The sequence below is a fragment of the Macrosteles quadrilineatus genome, unplaced genomic scaffold (genome assembly GCF_028750875.1).
Source record: "Macrosteles quadrilineatus isolate MER2022 unplaced genomic scaffold, UCM_ALF_1.0 Scaffold_9__3_contigs__length_116548681, whole genome shotgun sequence".
In the NCBI taxonomy this organism is placed as follows: Eukaryota; Metazoa; Arthropoda; class Insecta; order Hemiptera; family Cicadellidae; genus Macrosteles; species Macrosteles quadrilineatus.
This window is the reverse complement of record NW_026542602.1, coordinates 40,929,257-40,946,620: the sequence shown is the minus strand read 5'-3', so window position 1 is coordinate 40,946,620 and position 17,364 is coordinate 40,929,257. Positions and strand designations below refer to the sequence as shown.

General features: G+C 33.1%; 1 protein-coding gene across 3 annotated transcripts in view; it reads left to right on the top strand.

Moving 5' to 3' along the window:
- The window catches only part of LOC129001961 (excitatory amino acid transporter 1), a 69,410-nt gene that overhangs the window by 43,638 nt on the left and 8,408 nt on the right, over positions 1 to 17,364 (top strand). Inside the window, exon 11 of one of the 3 annotated variants that reach the window (XM_054429410.1) lies at positions 4,604 to 5,163. The exons of the other annotated variants lie outside the window; for them this stretch is intronic. Within the exon in view, the coding sequence (XP_054285385.1) occupies positions 4,604 to 4,778 (175 nt within the window). The 3' untranslated portion in view covers positions 4,779 to 5,163. Of the gene's footprint in view, positions 1 to 4,603; positions 5,164 to 17,364 lie in introns of those variants that run through there. 3 annotated transcript variants of the gene reach the window in all.

Below are 17,364 nucleotides of genomic sequence, written 5' to 3'. Positions count from 1 at the left end.
TTTTAAATCGAGAAGCATCAAGAAATATTGCATCAATTTACCTTATTTTCCCATACTTTTTATACCCAAAAAAATTATTAGTTGCTACTTGTATTTATAAGATTTTCAGCTTCAACCCCAAAATATTATTGGGAAGGGTGGATAGTGTATTTCTTCCGATCTTGACATCCTGTAATAGTTTTATATGGTTTGGTGGGTCATTCTTATTCTCCTCTGCTATTAGGGCTGCTTGTTTGTGTTGGACTTACACTCTAATAGTTTCTTATGTAGCATTATTGCTTGGGTATACCGTAGCTAGGCTTCAAATTGCTTGGTTAAAGATTAGTTTCTGCATCTAGCAATGGGAAGTGTTTCACTGTTCAATGTTAAAACAACAGGAAAAGTTTTCCTCAAATGATTGAGATAGTTTTTCACTCTTTACACCTTTGGCTAAAAAAACAGAACCTTGTTTACACCTTTCCTGACACTGTTCTAAATGTGTGAATTGTATTCTTTTGAATTCTTTCTTTTATGTTTATTTTTAATACTTCAATAACAAATAAAGCACAAACAAATTCAGCTTGAATCAGATATTGAAAATTGCAGGGTTAAAGATACATTTTGCTGAAGTAATGAAGAGTATAACCTTAACAAACTGTCTTTCATAGAACTAACTAAATGTACAAAAACTACCAATAGTACCTGCAGGGCGGAAGCCAAGAAGGCTTTGACAACCGCCCCTGTTTCTGGCCCGTTAAGCTTCTGTTATAGAACTTGTTTGAATTAACACAAAATTTTGTATTCAGTAGTGATCTGTATATATATTGCAGAAAACTGTGAAAAACAATGTATAAGCTATTTAAGTGTACAGCCTAAACTCATCCTTTACACCCATGTCCTTCTCTTCATAATAACTCAGAAAATGATTAAAATTAGATAATCATACAGTACAACTCTGGCACAAGTGCAACCAGTTAAAACAGGTAAGGTAAGTTATTTTTAGTGTCTTTTTTAAGTGATGTAAGGATTGAAAGACAAAACTGAGTTTGCTTTACAAGTGCTAAAAGTGAATTTTAAAAAGCTAAGTCTCCAAATTTGAATGTGTGTGCTGTAAAACGCACCAGAACGATAGGTTTTGAAGCAGTGTTTAAGGTGGCGATAGACTTTACCTACATTTGTTTTGCAAAAAATGTTTTTGTTGGTGATCAGGTTTAACTGACCTAAGTAAAGGTTTAATTCAAATGTGGCCCAGACATTTCGCTTTTTGTCAAGATATTCATGATGCTGATAAACTAACTAATAAATAAAGGATTATTTTTAGATTTTTCACAGTTAATTTTGGTGTCATCTTATATATTTATTGTGATATTGATATTAAAAAACAACTACCGGTATTAGTATTAATATAGTCATAGATAAAACATACTCCCTTAGTAGATTTCTCATCCTTATGGAACAGCTGAAGACAATTTTATTGTTAGTTCTGTACGGTTTATGTAGAGGTCGTGTTTTGTTTACAATTTGTTTCCCGTTATTACAGCCATTTAAAACCTCGTTTAACCAAATAATACGATCTAATCATAAACAATAACTTGGTCCCCTAGTTATATAACCAAACAGTAAAGCACAAATCAAGAAATTAACCCTAAAATAATAGAAACAAAATTTTGTCGACACTAGCGCCCAGTACATGAACTAGACATGAAAAACGAGCTTCAAAATTTACAATGGGATGAGAAGTCTACTTATGTTGGTTAGTCTATGATATAGTGTAAATCATTATGCTTTTTTTGTTTTTAATGTTATTTATAATGTTTTAAGATTATTTCAAAGCACAAAAATTAATGTAAATTTTTTATTAATAATATAAATACATTTTATAAGTAACCCACATACTTAAGCATTTTTTGTTTTGTATGGCATATTGATAGGTTTATCACTTGCTAAATGTTTAAATGTTTAAGGTGTAAGATATTTAAAATTTGTATTTAATTACTAAATTTGTAAGATGTCAAACACTATCCAATTTCAAACAAATACAATTTTACCTACACTTTGTGTCATCATCTTAAGATGTTTTCTTATTTGAATTGTATAAGGTTTGTTTATAGTGTAAAAGATTTCATGTCATAAAATAGTTATAGAAATAGTTTGTAGGAATAGAAATGGTTTGTAACTTGATTGGTACCGGCACCAAAAAGATTTGCACCTGGATAAGTATAAGGCAGAGATTATCAAAGCATTGTTTGAGATATTAATGTCAGCAATCACAAAAGTCAAATCTTGGTAAAATCTAAATTAAAAAGACAGTATTGCCTTTATTCAACATCCTCAAGAATACATTATTAAAATCTACTAGTGTTAAAAACAGCTTATAATTATTTTCTCGCTAACCCGTGAACTCCGTACATAATATTTTGAGTAAAGTACAGTACACTTAATTTTTTGTAATTCGTGTGTTGAACTTAGAATGCACTCTAAACACAGTGCTATTCATTGTTTTATGAGAGTTTTATAGGTAGATAAACGGTATTTTGACTTTAAATTTGTAATTTCTAATAAAATGTTAAAAAAACTCAATTTTTATCATTGATATGGGATTTTTCATTGTATAATATTTAAAGCAGATGCGGTTTATAATACAATGCCGTTTAAAACATGTTTCTATTGTGTCTAGTTCACGAGATATGAGCGATGTTCTAGAACGCGCCTCAGCGCTACTTCACCTCCTCCCACCAAGTTGTGCACCTGATGGAATAGCGACAACATCGGTTTTTGTCATCTCCAAGGTGCCCCCAACCACAATCAAAAGTCAAAATGCGTTACACTTTCGGTACATACCCAATTTTTACAAGTCTGTACTACACGTTGATTTCTGCCGCGCAGCGGCGTCACCCGCGTCACCGTGCCGCTTCATTGGAAACCTCGCATAGCCTTGTAATATTTCGATATAATAAAAGTCACTTTAGCGTGTAAAACATATTATGCACAATGAAAAACTGTACTTTTTGTTGTTTTAAAGGAGTTTCAATGGATAATTTAACGTTTTTTAGGGGTTTTTTATTCAAAACTTTAAATAAGTTGTTAAATAACTCAACTAATATCATTAATACTGGACTTTTCCTGGACACTTTTTTAAAGCAGATGAAGTTGGTAATACAATGCCGTTTAGAGCTTGTTTCTATCGTGTCTAGTTCACGAGATATAAGCGGTTTTCTAGAACGCGTCTCAGAGCACCTTCCCCCCCTCCCCCCCAAGTTGTGCACCTGCTGGGAGGGCGACAACATCGGTTTTTGTCATCTCCAAGATGCCCCCAACAACAATCAAAAGTCAAAAAGAGTTACACTTTCAGTGCATACTCAACCCCCTATAGATGCTGGACTATTACCCAGTTTCAAGAACTTTTAAACTCAGATCCTTAGTTTAAAAAAATATTTTAAACATCACAAAAACAGTACTTACACAAACCCAGCCTGAGCTGGAGAAAAATAATAAAAACCACACACAGAACAATTTAGTAGTAAAAAAAAAATACCGTAAACAACCCTTTCCACAGTAACCCTGTAATATAAGTGCACGTACACACACACACAGTAGCAGTATGAATGATTATATGGAAGTCAGATTCAAAGTAAACAAAAATTTGGAAAACAATTGGAGATGATTGCAAGAAACCACTCAAGTGAGACTGACTGAGATCTCCGACCGCCCATCAAATGGCTGAAGCAATGGGACGGGATCCGAAGATGGCACCAACTGAAAGGAACAACATGACATAAAAAGCCAACAAAGGAAAAAATATTTTTCTTTTGACCGTATTTATGTATGTTCCTGATTCTCACTTATTATTTCACTTAATTTCTTATAATCATAATGGAAATTTCCACAATTCTGTGTTAAATAATGAAAACTCACCATCACTAAAAAATTAACATTGAACAAAGAAAACTAAAGTACCGGTATCAAAATATAGGTATTAGTTTCTAATACACACGAAACCGTAAACTAAGTGTGGGGCCTGACTCCTGTAAGTGGGTTTCATATATACACATAGGAAAAATTAAGTTCCGTAAACGCATAATTAAATTTCAGTTGTACCAGGCCCTGCTAGAGAAGTGTGTGCAATCCAGAGCATAAAATATTCAAATTTTGAGTTGAGATTGTAAGGTAACTTTTATTAACAGTAACCTGCTTAAAAGGTGGCAAGGATAAATTAAGCTAGTTTATTCAATGCTATTATCCTGACCTTTCCAATGGAAATATTATCAATATGGGTGGAAGGTTAGGTCTTTATTCTGTGGTGGGGACTTGTGTGGGAATAATTTATTTCAATCAATACTTCTATGTGTCACCACAAAAGTTGCTTTTAATTTCAAGCTTTAACTCTTAACTATTTCAGATAGACGTTTATTGTATGCAAATATATTGCTGTTTGGATGAAGGGTTTCTTCAAAACAAATCTTACGGGTTGGTTATGTTGCTTACTTTTTGTAAAATATTTCAACTCCACTCAAGCTCACGCTGTTGTATTTGTCACTTGTGTTGTTTGACCTTCACATGGGCTTCACGGTCGTCTGCACAGTGTTCGCCTCAAACTTCAACTCACAGCCTTTCTTGATTCCAGAGATCGTTTCCGCACGACAGTCAACGTTTTAGGTGACGCTTTAGGAGCCGGATTGGTCGAACATTTGAGCAAAGATGAACTCGATGCGCTTGATGCACTCGGAGAACCAGAGAGTGTAAAGAAGAAAGCATCGAACGCCAATCACCAAAATGAGTGGTGCAATACGCCCATGTAGGAAGAAATTAAAAAACTCTGCAAATGTGATGAACTATCCATATGGTGCCTTGTCTGACAAACAACTCACAAGCTGTTCTAATAAACATAGAAGATGTGAAATGTGACTTCAAAAGATCAAATGGATGTATGGACAAATAAAGCTTTAAAGAGGTTTTAAGGTTTTATATGCACTTGTTATACAAAAATGATCCCTAAAATCAACTGAAAATGCTAGTCATTTAAGTACAAGGAAAACACTTTCTTTGGGGTTTTCACTGTCATGTGGATGATATGTAGCTTTAGAAAGCCATTTTTAGAAGTTAATACAGTATATTAAAATATATATAAAGTCTTTGTGTTATTTAAGTACAATTAGAATGGTTAAGTTTTAGATACAGTATCATAAGAATGGTTTAATTTATAAAACCATATTATAAATATTATTATGTAATGATCAACAACACAAACTAGTATAATGATATTGTTTATTACCATTTTAACAACAATTTAATGTTTGTAATTTGTATTTGAATATATAGTCTGTTTTTGTGAGTCTACTTTTTCATCCCTCCCACTCATCAGATCTCATAATTTATCAGAAAGCAAATATTTTTTTACCATGCATTTTTTTGTAAAGCATGCAACAAATAAAAATTGTGACCATTTTCATCAAACTGAATCCCATTTTTGTAAATGTCAAAAGTGTATCTTGTAGACACTAAGAGAGACCCCCTAATTGTGATCGTGTTAACTTAAGAATTTAAATTGTTAACTTAAGGCATGAATCTGAAGAACGAGCTGGTCTAGTGGTATAGCACAGGACTTCGGTCCCTGAGGTTCCGGGTTTTATCCCGCAAAATCACCAATGAATTTTATCCAAGTGATAATTCCACAACCTTTATAGGTCTAGCCTGAAGTAACATGAAAAACAATCCCGTGCTAGAACCTGTCTATAGCGCCCTAGGACAAAAAAAGACAAAGCATTAAATGGATAAAAATTATGAATAAGGCTTCAAAAGCTTACAGCCCAGATAAGGAAGTAAAGGAGCTTCACCTGCTTCACAGAAATTTTGTTTACATATGCATACCAAAGAGCCATGCAATTGCAGAAAAAAGTTATGTCTATTTTGCTAAGCGTATACTGATCTCTGATGCAGTTAACATAATTATGTCCTAGAGTTAGGTTTTCAAATATATTTAAGTCTTGGAAAAAACCATTGAATGGTGGCATGTGTTTAAAGACATAGCCCAGTCAAATTAATTTAATCAAAAAACAAAAAATGGTATAGTTTTGCAAATTGGCTTAAAATGTCAGTTAAGGCTTCTACTTTATCATACTAAAAGTCCCCTAACGTGAGACTTGAGCTTTCGCCGCCATCTTGGATTTTAGGTACAATTTTCTGGATTTTCTAAATTTTCTTATAAATTATTAATATTTTATATACCACATGCAATTACAAACTTAAAGTACACAAAATTTACTACAAAAATTGTATTTACAGTTTTCTTGTAACTGCAATCGTTTCAGAGAAATATGAACTTAAATATGTAATTTTATTAATTTTTAGGTACAATTTTTTAGATTTTCCAAATTATCTCAAAAAACTATTAATATTTTACATAGCATATATAATTGCAAAGTTGAAGTTCACACATTTTTCTACAAAAATTGTGTTTATTACTGTTTTGTAACTATCCGTTTTAGAGATATATGCACATTAATATGATAATTTAATTTGTTCGTCATTTTACCCTGTACGTGGGCTATTAAATAGTATGTGGAAACTTTCTGTTATAATAGAATTCATCCTCTGATTCAAGTTTTGAGAATATTAGTTATAAACATTATTGTATATAAATAGTTTTAGGGTTGGTTGAACATAATCATTATTATTACTATTTGTAGTACTTTATAGTACTTTATTACTATCGTTATAAAGTACTATTTAATTTTAGCTGTCGGAAGTTAACAAACCTGTTGAAAACCATTAATTATGGATTTTTTTTAAATTATTTAATCATTTGTTAGTTATCATCTGTCATTTAGTCCCTTGTCTTGTTTAAGATGTATATTTACAATGAAATTATATGCAAACAAGAGGTTCTACCCGTGAATTCCATGGGTGTACAATTCAGAAGCCTCCATTTATTAATTTTACCCTTATATTTCATTTAAAGGGTCCAAGTTCGAGAAATTCTCATCAGAATGTTAAAAGCAGCGGGACCGTCATACCTTACGTCCTGAGGTTGCTGAGGTGGGTACCGTTGTACCGGTCTCTTTTACAAAGACCTGTTTTAAATCCACGACAACCTCTTGGAAGACTCTTTATTTGATTAATGGTGTTAACCATTAAAAAAAAAAATATTGTATCACTTTAATAATCTTGGAAATCGGCCTGTGGGGCAGAGCCCTAAGAGAGTTTGTTTATACTATTATTTTTTTGGCAAATCAACACACTCTGAGCTTCATTTTGATATGCCATATTTAATGCCTATATTTTTAATGCCTATATTTTTATTTGCTTTAAGGCCTTAACCATTTACATAGAATTGGATTGTATAACTTTAATAATATAATAGATTACCTATTTTCGAAAAATTTGAAATAAGTATATCATTGAAATGTGATATTTGTGATCAATGTATAGTGGACGGCGAGAGTTATATTAAAGTTGGTGCGAAAGGTTTGGCAGGTTTGGTAAAAGCTTGGATATGAAAATAAAGTGCAAGAAACAGCTTAGAATATGAATAAAAATGGGGGGACGAAGTACATCTACGTATCAAATGTGTCACACTTAATAATCGGGATTGCTATTCGACCTTTTTTGATGCTCGAATTTTAAAATCGCAAAAAAGAGAACGACCTGAGGGAGACGACATTAGTGGTGCTGTTGAAGAAATAAGTAAATTTATTGTATTTAAATGAACGATGATTGTCAGTTTGCTATGGAAGAGTTGATGAAGGAAATCACTGGACCCACTGTTGATAAGCGTACGATAAAAAGTAAAGTGAAAAAATATGGTGAATCGACTAAATCAAATCAAATCAAATCAAATCATTTTATTGGGCCAAATTAACAACTATACAGTTTGCATTAGCCAGGTCAATACAAATATGCTATACTATACATCAATTACTAATTCTAATATTTACAATAATTAGACTAATAGGCCTAAGCACCCACATGCCACCATCCGTTCCATGAATGACTAAAATGCAAGATATTTCCTTGAAACTTGTTTCTATCTTACAAACTTCTGTACACATAATTTATTTGAAAAGTATTTAATTACAATTGAAATTAAGCTGACTAGTTCTATGAAACTAATTTTTATTTGAACTGCTCCAATATTAGTTATAATTGGTTTACTAAACGTTAACACTAAATATATCTATATCTATAAAAGAGGAAGGATGTATGTGTATACAATATGGACTCCGAAACCGCTTGGCAGATTGTAATGAAACATATTAAGCATTATACAAGGAAGGTTTGTGTGAAGTTTGGTGCAGATCCGTCCAAACGGCTTCGCAACTAGTGGCTCTGCAGTTTCCCATGTTGACCTTATTATGAGTACTCATATTCAAATAGAATTAAACAATGTTAACAGCTTTTTAAACTTAACAATTTTATTCTGTGATACTGAATAACATTACAAAGTTAGAAGGTTTGCCAACAGGGTGCAACACTATTAATTGTTTAAATTTATGACAACAGCTCATTTGAACTAAGCAACGTACAACAAAAGCTGTGATGAGAAGGTAGGATTTCAAAGTAGGATTTTTTTACAGTTATATACCTATATATTTTTTCAAATTTAATAATATTGTTTGGATCTGTGCGAATAAGGCGTTTAATTTGTTAAGTGCATAATTCATTAACTTATTGACTTTCCAAATCTATTGTGTTTGTATGGTTTATTTACACAAAAATAAGGTTTGGGAAACGGATTAGCCGGTCAATACTTTTAGTGGATTACTAAACTTTTAAAAACTACATAAAACAGATCTTTAGAACGTAATAATTATTCTCTTAGTTGTTCTCTTCCCGTTGCGAAGCACTGTTATGACGGCTAGTAAAATTATAAAAAGAAAGGTTTGACAAACGTTATATAAATTGTTAAATTAAATTAAATTGTTTAGAACCACAAATTGCATCATAGGGTAAATTATGATTTATTAAAGGGATACGGTAAAAGTATCAAAGTATGCAATGATTGTAATTTGTAACTTATAACAGAAAGTTTCTATATAATATTTAATAGCCCATATAGAGGGTACAATAATAAACAAATTAAATTATCATATTAATGTGCATATATCTCTAAAACGGATAGAGTTACAAAACAGTAATAAACACAATTTTGTAGAAAAATGTGTGAACTTCAACTTTGCAATTATATATGCTATGTAAAATATTAATAGTTTTTGAGATAATTAAGAGAAACAAAAAAAATTTACCTAAAAATTAATAAAATTACATATTTAAGTTCATATTTCTCTGAAACGATTGGAGTTACAAGAAAACTGTAAATACAATTTTTGAAGTACATTTTGTGTACTTTAAGTTTGTAATTGCATGTGGTATATAAAATATTAATACTTTATAAGAAAATTTAGAAAAACCAGAAAATTGTACCTAAAATCCAAGATGGCGGCGAAAGCTCAAGTCTCACGTTAGGGGACTTTTAGTATGATAAAGTAGAAGCCTTAACTGACATTTTAAGCCAATTTGCAAAACTATACCATTTTTTGTTTTTCTTTACGAATTTTAAAGCTAATTTGACTGGGCTAACATCTTTAAAAAGAAACGCCCAGTATGCTAATCTAATTTTTAAAGTTGATGCATGTTCTGATATGTGTAATAAGTCTTAGAAGGTAGTGGTAGGGATATAATAATGGTCCATTTTTAAATGTGAGTCTTTCCTCTTTTGGTTGGAATATAAGAGGACAAGCAAAATTTTACAAATATAGACCTATGTTTTATTTGGGTATCGTAGTCTTTCAATTGGGGAAAATAACAAGAAATAATAAATCTTTGCATACCTACAGAAACCTACACTAGATTGTATTCAGCAGACCCATAATAGTGGTAAATCTAGAGAGGTTGACCCATAACAATTATAAATTTAGAGAGAATGTTAACACATAGGTAACAATGCAAATCTAGAAAGAACGTTCAGTATAATTTTCCACGTTCTACTTATTTGAATATTAATTGTCTAAATCCAATTTGACCCTAGTATTGAAACAACATTATTCAATTAAAAATTTAGGTAGTAATTAAATCAAACTCATAATTTATCATGCACTTTGGGATAAAAAATACCCCCGCCGCAGCAAACCTGCCGACTAAGCAAATTTCCATTTGTCTGAATTGATTTTCAGTTAAATATATTTTAATAACATTAGGTTTAACGAGTACCTAGGTTTGCTGCTACAAGGAAACTAATAAAGTGTGTTTTTGAGTAAAATATTGATAGCTTAGTAAAAAATAAATAAATTTTCCAAGTTTGATCAAAATATATCCATAAACAAGCAAACTACAACATTTGACAATATTCTCCATAAGAATAACATGGGAATTTTAAATTTAAAATTTTTTTTTTATTTTCTTCGTTGCTAATAATAGAACAAAAATACTTTTATATACTAAATTATTAGTTTTTTTAAGCTCTTTAAAAAGGTCTAAAGAGAAATCGGGAAATTTTGTGTTGGTCAAAGTGAGAAAAACCAATTTTTACCCCATAAAACCCCCCGTAAAGCCCCGTTCCCATGGTCCGATCGTGCTGGTTCGCGAACTCATTCAAGTTTATCCCGCTTTACACCTTTAAACCAAATTTCATCAAAATCGGACAAAAATTACTCAAGTTATCGTGTTCACGGACGTATATATATATATACAATAAGTCTATAAGTATATACATATATAAAAATTTGAACGAATGGTGTTTTTGGCCTCTGGGGACATCAAAATGAAAAAGTAAATCGGTCTCGGGTCTAGGTTTTACCGTGCCACCTACGGTAATAGCTACTTCCCTATAGGGAAATTCACTAAAAACAACTGAAGCTTCATATACCAAACACTGATATGGTTATAAACTAGACATTCCATCCCCATAGTAAAGTTGTTGCCAGAATGTTAATGAAAGTTGTCGGTAGTTGGAGTGGAACCTCCGGCAGATTGTGCTGATGTAAACCACTGATTTCTGTTGAGTGCCCAAACTATTGTACCAAGTCAAACTGATAGAAAGACTTACAGTAGAACCTCGCTAATTCGAACCTCGATAATTCGAAAACCTCCATAATTAGTAATGTTTGTCTGTTCTGTTCCCCTCAGAAAACCTGTAAAATTAAAATTAAATAATACACCGATAATTCAAAGTGATTTTTCCTCTACAATTTGAATTTGCACATACTCGAGCCCCTACAATTAGAATTTTGTTGCCGTAATTCGGATTATTACCTCCAATATTCTAAGTCAACATCTACAATTCGACCTGTGTTATTGTAAGCCTCTGTAATTCAAAGTTAGGAGAAAAAACACACTTGTTAAAACATGAAATGACGCTCTTATTGGTGTTCCTACGATGTGTTCATTAGTCTCCATTCTCTCAAACTCTCTACACTTAAAACTGGGACCTCCAAAATTCAAATTTGATTTATTCTGACTATAATTCAAAACTCTCTATATTTCAAAGTTCCTATGATCCCAAATATATTGTATTTCCCCTGAAATTTAAATTTGCGAGGTTCTACGGTATTGTGAGCTATAGCAACTGACATGACCTATCAACTATGTCAATAACAAAAAATAAGGTAGAGAATAGAATTTTAGACACTGGCACACATCCTGTGACTGGCTTGTCATTACACTCCTTCGTTCATATTCAGGTTCAAAAACACCCATAGTTGCATGTGAATCTCAATTCATAATGTAAACACATCATCCTTATTAACAAGCAGCTCCAATAAAACATACACAAAACAGTCTTTAATTTCAAAATGGCTCCTACTTGGTCTATGACTATTCCTAGAGAGAATCTGATAGTGTTTGGCCTCAATATAGTGTTGTGCACAGTAATATCTGCATGTCTGAACAAACAACTGAAGTATGAGGATTTAATGGATCTACCCCTACGCGTTTACAACAGTGGGCCCATTGCTTGCATAGTTCTTTGTGCTTAGGAAAACGATGATAAACTATTTTAGGCCTGTCACTATTATATGTAAATCACGGGTTTTTACCCGACTATTGTTACATACCGCAACAGCACATCGCTCACCAGGTCAAACAAACTAGTTTAATAAAGAAGAACCATTTTGAATTTCTTTAGTGAGTTTTATTTTTTTTTATATGATGAACAACACATCAGAATTAAATTAACTTTCATGAGCTTTTTTGACTGGCAACATAAGCTTTGGGTTAGGTTGAAAAGATCAGACTGTGTGTTAAGTGCTAAATTTCTTAAATTCAAGGTCCCAAGACTAGAAAGTACCAAGAGCTACAATATCTACCCTCCATCTTCTATATCATGATAATTGACCAGTCCATTCGTTTAATAGCGTAAACCTTGGAAAGTTTTCAAATTCCTCTAAAATAATTTATTTGCTATCACAATTAAACAATCAGCACGGCTTTGTATGTCTTATGCAATGACAAGATCACAAAAAAAGGATACATATAAATATAAAGGAAGGAAGCTTTAAATATGAATGAAAGATTGAAAGCATTTTTTCTTGATGTCTTAGCCAGAATCATTTTTACAAGGTGGATTGCAGCACAGGAAGTAATTAAACACTTTTAGGTTCTGGTAATCCAACACATCCTTCCCGCACTGAAATCCAAGACCCTACTAGGCTAACAACACACCCTAGTTTTGGCTGAAAGAAAACTGGAAATTATGATAAGAAAAAGGTTGAAGATGATTGCAAGTGTCATAAACACAAAAATCCCTCAAGAAGAACATAAACACTAAAAATTATTCTATTCAACCGATTCCCAAACGTAACAGTTTTTTATACTTAACAATTAATTGGCATCCTGAATTATTTTTTTCATTTATCAAACACTTTTAGAAGCATTAGTCTCATTACGATGTGACCTCAAAATGTGATTTTACAGTTTTAGTTTAAACTTATCAGTCAAAATTAATCTAAACAATTTCTTTCTTCTGGTTATGGTTATTCATTCAACGGCAGTTCTTATTTCATTTGATCATTTATCCTATCAAGGATCATACACTTGCCAGTGTATTATTTATTAAAACTTTTTTAATTTTACATATTAGCTAAGATAACTTCAAAACACCATATCGTTGCCAGACCTGGGCCAGGCCCTATCAGATTTGCCGTAGATAGTCATAGACCAAGCAGGGACCGTTCTAAAATGTATTAAAGAAGGTTTAATGTATGTTTGATTGGAGCAGCTTGTTATCAAGGAAGATGTATTTACGTTATGAGATTGAGATTCGGATGCAACTATGGGGTGTATTTGAACCTGAACAAGAATGAAGTGTATAAGAATGGTGTGAGATGTCTCGAGTTTTGTCAGTGAATAAGATCAGTTACATTTGTTTCCTAGCCAGAATAAGGAAGCACAGATGATATGTTCTAAAAATTACAAAAAGATTTGAATGAACAATTTATACAGTTAATTCTGCTTATTACAAATTTTAAACATAATACAAAAACAATCTTATAAGTCCAATACGTAACAAGCTATCCAGACCAAAAAAATATACTCTAGCTATATAGTGTAGCTGTCTTCAACCCAGGGCAGAAGCAAATATTTTAGCTGAGAAGTGTATTTATTTCCCAAGAACTCTTCTAAAGTATCTCATTACAGACTAAAAAAATTATGAAACGTAATTGTTCCATAATGCCATATATCCTTCTCTAGCCAAACAAACTGGATTAAAAACTATATTATAACTTGTACCAGGAGATCCTTTCTATTCTTGTTTTCATTAACTAATGGGTTAGAAAAGAAAGTAGATACAGTACATCAATTACAGATTATGTATCATTGTAGATTATGTGAGAGCAACTTATGATGCTAGTACAAGTTATGCTCTTAGCAAAGTTTTCTAATTTCATACAAACCCATTTCATCTCATTGACTCAGTGCTATTTGATAGAGTTGTTCATTCATTTCTTAATGTAGTATCAAATTAGAGCGAACTTTTTTAGGCAACAATATCAAAGATGAGGTGTCTCAAAGTCTAGTAATTTTTACTATCGCTATTCAATGTTTACACTAAAGAATCGCAAAACACTTGTTCTTCATTAATTTTGACGATACCATGATAGTATTTATTACCTTTGATTGCCAATACAACTGGTATTACCCTTCCGTACAAGCTTTGACTATTGATACAACTAGACATTCCATCCCCATGGTTAAGTTGTTGTCAGTTTTTTAATCAAATTTGTCGTTGTTGGTGTGAGCCACCGACAGATTGTGCTGATGTAAATTACAAATTTCATTCAAAATCACAATGTGTTTTACCAAGTTAAACTTATGGAATGACTTATTATGAGCTATAGCAACTGTTATGACCCATCAACTATGTCAGCAACAAAAAATAAGGTAGAAAAAAGAATTTTAGACAATAGCACATTCTGTGACTGGCTCACACAACTACAATCTTTTAGTAAAAAATTGGCAACAGCTGGTGTATACAGATGGATGTCCACTTCTAAATCCGGTAATTTTGTATTATACGGAGGCCACCCTTATACAGCTCGCTGCGGGGTTTATGTTAGGTTGGGTTATCTATCATACATTTTTTATGACCTCTCTGGTATCGTTCGATTCCTAACGAAAGGAGAAAAGTCCTAGAAACATATTTATGATAACACAACCGCCGCAGCGCGCTGTAAAATAAGTGGCCTCTGTATAATACGAAATTACCCAGTCTGAATCTAATAGTCAATGGTACAAACACATAGAGTTAGAGCAAAATGAGGTAATACCTCAAAATCCTTTTATTAATGAACCTGGAAGCCAAATACTTGATCCAGCCAAAGCTGATCATTTTTATGTTTGGACTAATCAATGTAATTAAAAGTCATTATATTATGCTTGTATTTAGACCACCCGACCTTGGGCTGGCCCTAAATCAAAATTACAACCGATTAAAAAAAAAGATGAACAAATTATCTCCTTGCTAGGTCTTTATATGGCGTCAAGACACCAAAGTTCTGTGTATTCATTCTCTCCCCCTGCTTTAATACTTTTCAATGAAATGGGGACCACACAAAGTAGGTATTTTAAGCCAAGTATGAATGGGGATGAGTGTAGGATGAGTGACGCGAGTGATGAGTGATCTTGTAGTCTTGTTAGTGACTAAGGCCGACATATTCCTTAGACACAGCTGTTGAATTGATAGCTTATACAGCTAATGGCAACTACGGGACCTACAGTTTCTAGTGGAATACAAACCACATTTTTGCCTTGGTAGGCCTATTATCAAATTGGTATAGTTATCAGGATAGTACTGCTGAATACTATTCTCCCCTAACTGAAATAGAGCTCATGTTGAAAAGATCAATGTTCAAACTGTCTGGGTAGCTGGGTTATAAGTTGCAGCTGCTCTTTAAATCTGCAGAAGGATGTTGGAATGATCCTGAGAAGGATCCATTATGGACTCAGGTACCATTCGCAATATATATCAACGCTGAAAATATTCTACCAATGGAACAATCTGGATTTAGGAAGAACAATAGTACATACTGCTTTATATTCGATGATCTGTTCAAAGCTAAAGAGAAGGGAAAGTGTATAGCACTGTTGTCATGCTAGACTATTCACAAGTTTTTGAATCCCTCAATCACAGCCTTCGCTAGCGAAAATGCACTACGATTGTTTTGACAGAGAAGTAGAGAGTTGGTTAATGTCATAAGTCACAGAGCACAGGTTGCAATAGTGAGAACTGAAAAATCTGGGTTGTTGACAAAGGAATGTGGTATACCACAAGGCAGCTGTATTGGGCCAATTTTGTTCAATCTGTTTATATCTGACTTACCTAGTCATGTACATCATTGTAGAGCTCATATAAGTGAGCTGATGATTGTCAACTGCAAATTGTCATTCAAGCCAGAGATGCACCCGATTTTGCCATTGACAGCAACAAAGACAACCTATTGTTGCTGTCATTGCAATAGACAGTCTGTTGTACTGTCTATTGCTGGTATGTAGAACAAGGACTCATGTTTACCAAATGTAAAAATGCAGTGCAATCCATGTAGCACACAATTCTGTACAATCCCTGAGTGAGAGAGCTATCATGCTATACATTCAGCAACTCTCACAATACTCTGCGTATCACCCTTGACAGAGAGCATTTGTTCTCTAACCACATCAGTCATACAATCCAGCGTGCCATTGGTAGGTTGAGGGGACTAAAGAGATTCAGAAACCTGTTGCCAGAAGCAGCAAAGATTCAGATAGTTCAGTCTCTAAATTCTGATTCTATCAGTATTTCAATATTGCTATCTCAGAAACCAATGGGTAGGATTCAAGATTCAGACAGCGCTGTGAGATTTGTATTCTGCCTTAGTCACCTTAATCATGTGTCACCTTTCAGAGAGGCCTTGAGTTTACTCCCCAAAGATGCCAGTTGAAGAGTTCTGATCTGTTCTTTGGTCCACAAAACTCTCGTTTTTGGAGAGCCTCCCAGTACCTCTGTGACAAGCTCTCCCTTTGGCAGGATGTGTTTTAGAGGAAAACCCAACGAGAATAAATCTCCACATCCTGAGGGTTAACCGTGAGGTTGGGAGAAGGTGCTTTGCATATTTTTGCATATAACTCCCAAGCGGTTTCAAAATTGAATCCTGTTCAACAACCAAAATGTTTTTATTCCACGTAGATTAGTGGCTGTGGATTGTTTTTCCATTGCATTCAACGGCATGACATATTGGAGAATTTAATTCCATATTTTAATTTTTTGAAAATGTGCTGAAGTACCAATTCCTGTGGTTGGTGTGATAACTGATGAAAATATTGTAGAACTTACTTAATTATATAGTAACCCTTTAATAACACACATAAACACTTTGCAGGTACCTACTGTATAATTGGTTTTCTTGGTAAATGATCATTGTTTCAGTTAGTGGTAGTTTCCATGGTAACTGATTGTAATGTTTCACCTAACCCGCCATGTTAAACTTCCCTATCCCAAGCGTGATGTATACAACTTCTTTACTTGTAAAGTTGATGTAAAGTTAAAAAAAAATCACTCGGTGAGGTAATGAAACCCATTTAAATAACATTTGAGTGTTTAACTTAAAAAATCTCTATGGAGCCAACGACGTTCAACGCTATAAATCAGCTGTGCGCTTGAATTTTGTTATGTTTTGAAGAATTTTCCTAACCTAGCTTTTGTTTGTAAATGAACGTTACTGTTAGAAGATGAGTGAAATGGATAATGAAAAATATTGTTCGTAACCTCCTGTATATCGGGTCAGGTAAAATCTTGTACGTTACTCGTTACGCAAGAGCGTGTTTACATCACTTAGGAGAATTAAGCAACTCGCTTCCGCTCGTTGCACAACATTCACCTGCGTGATGTAAAAACGCTCTTACTATTGTAAGGTAAAT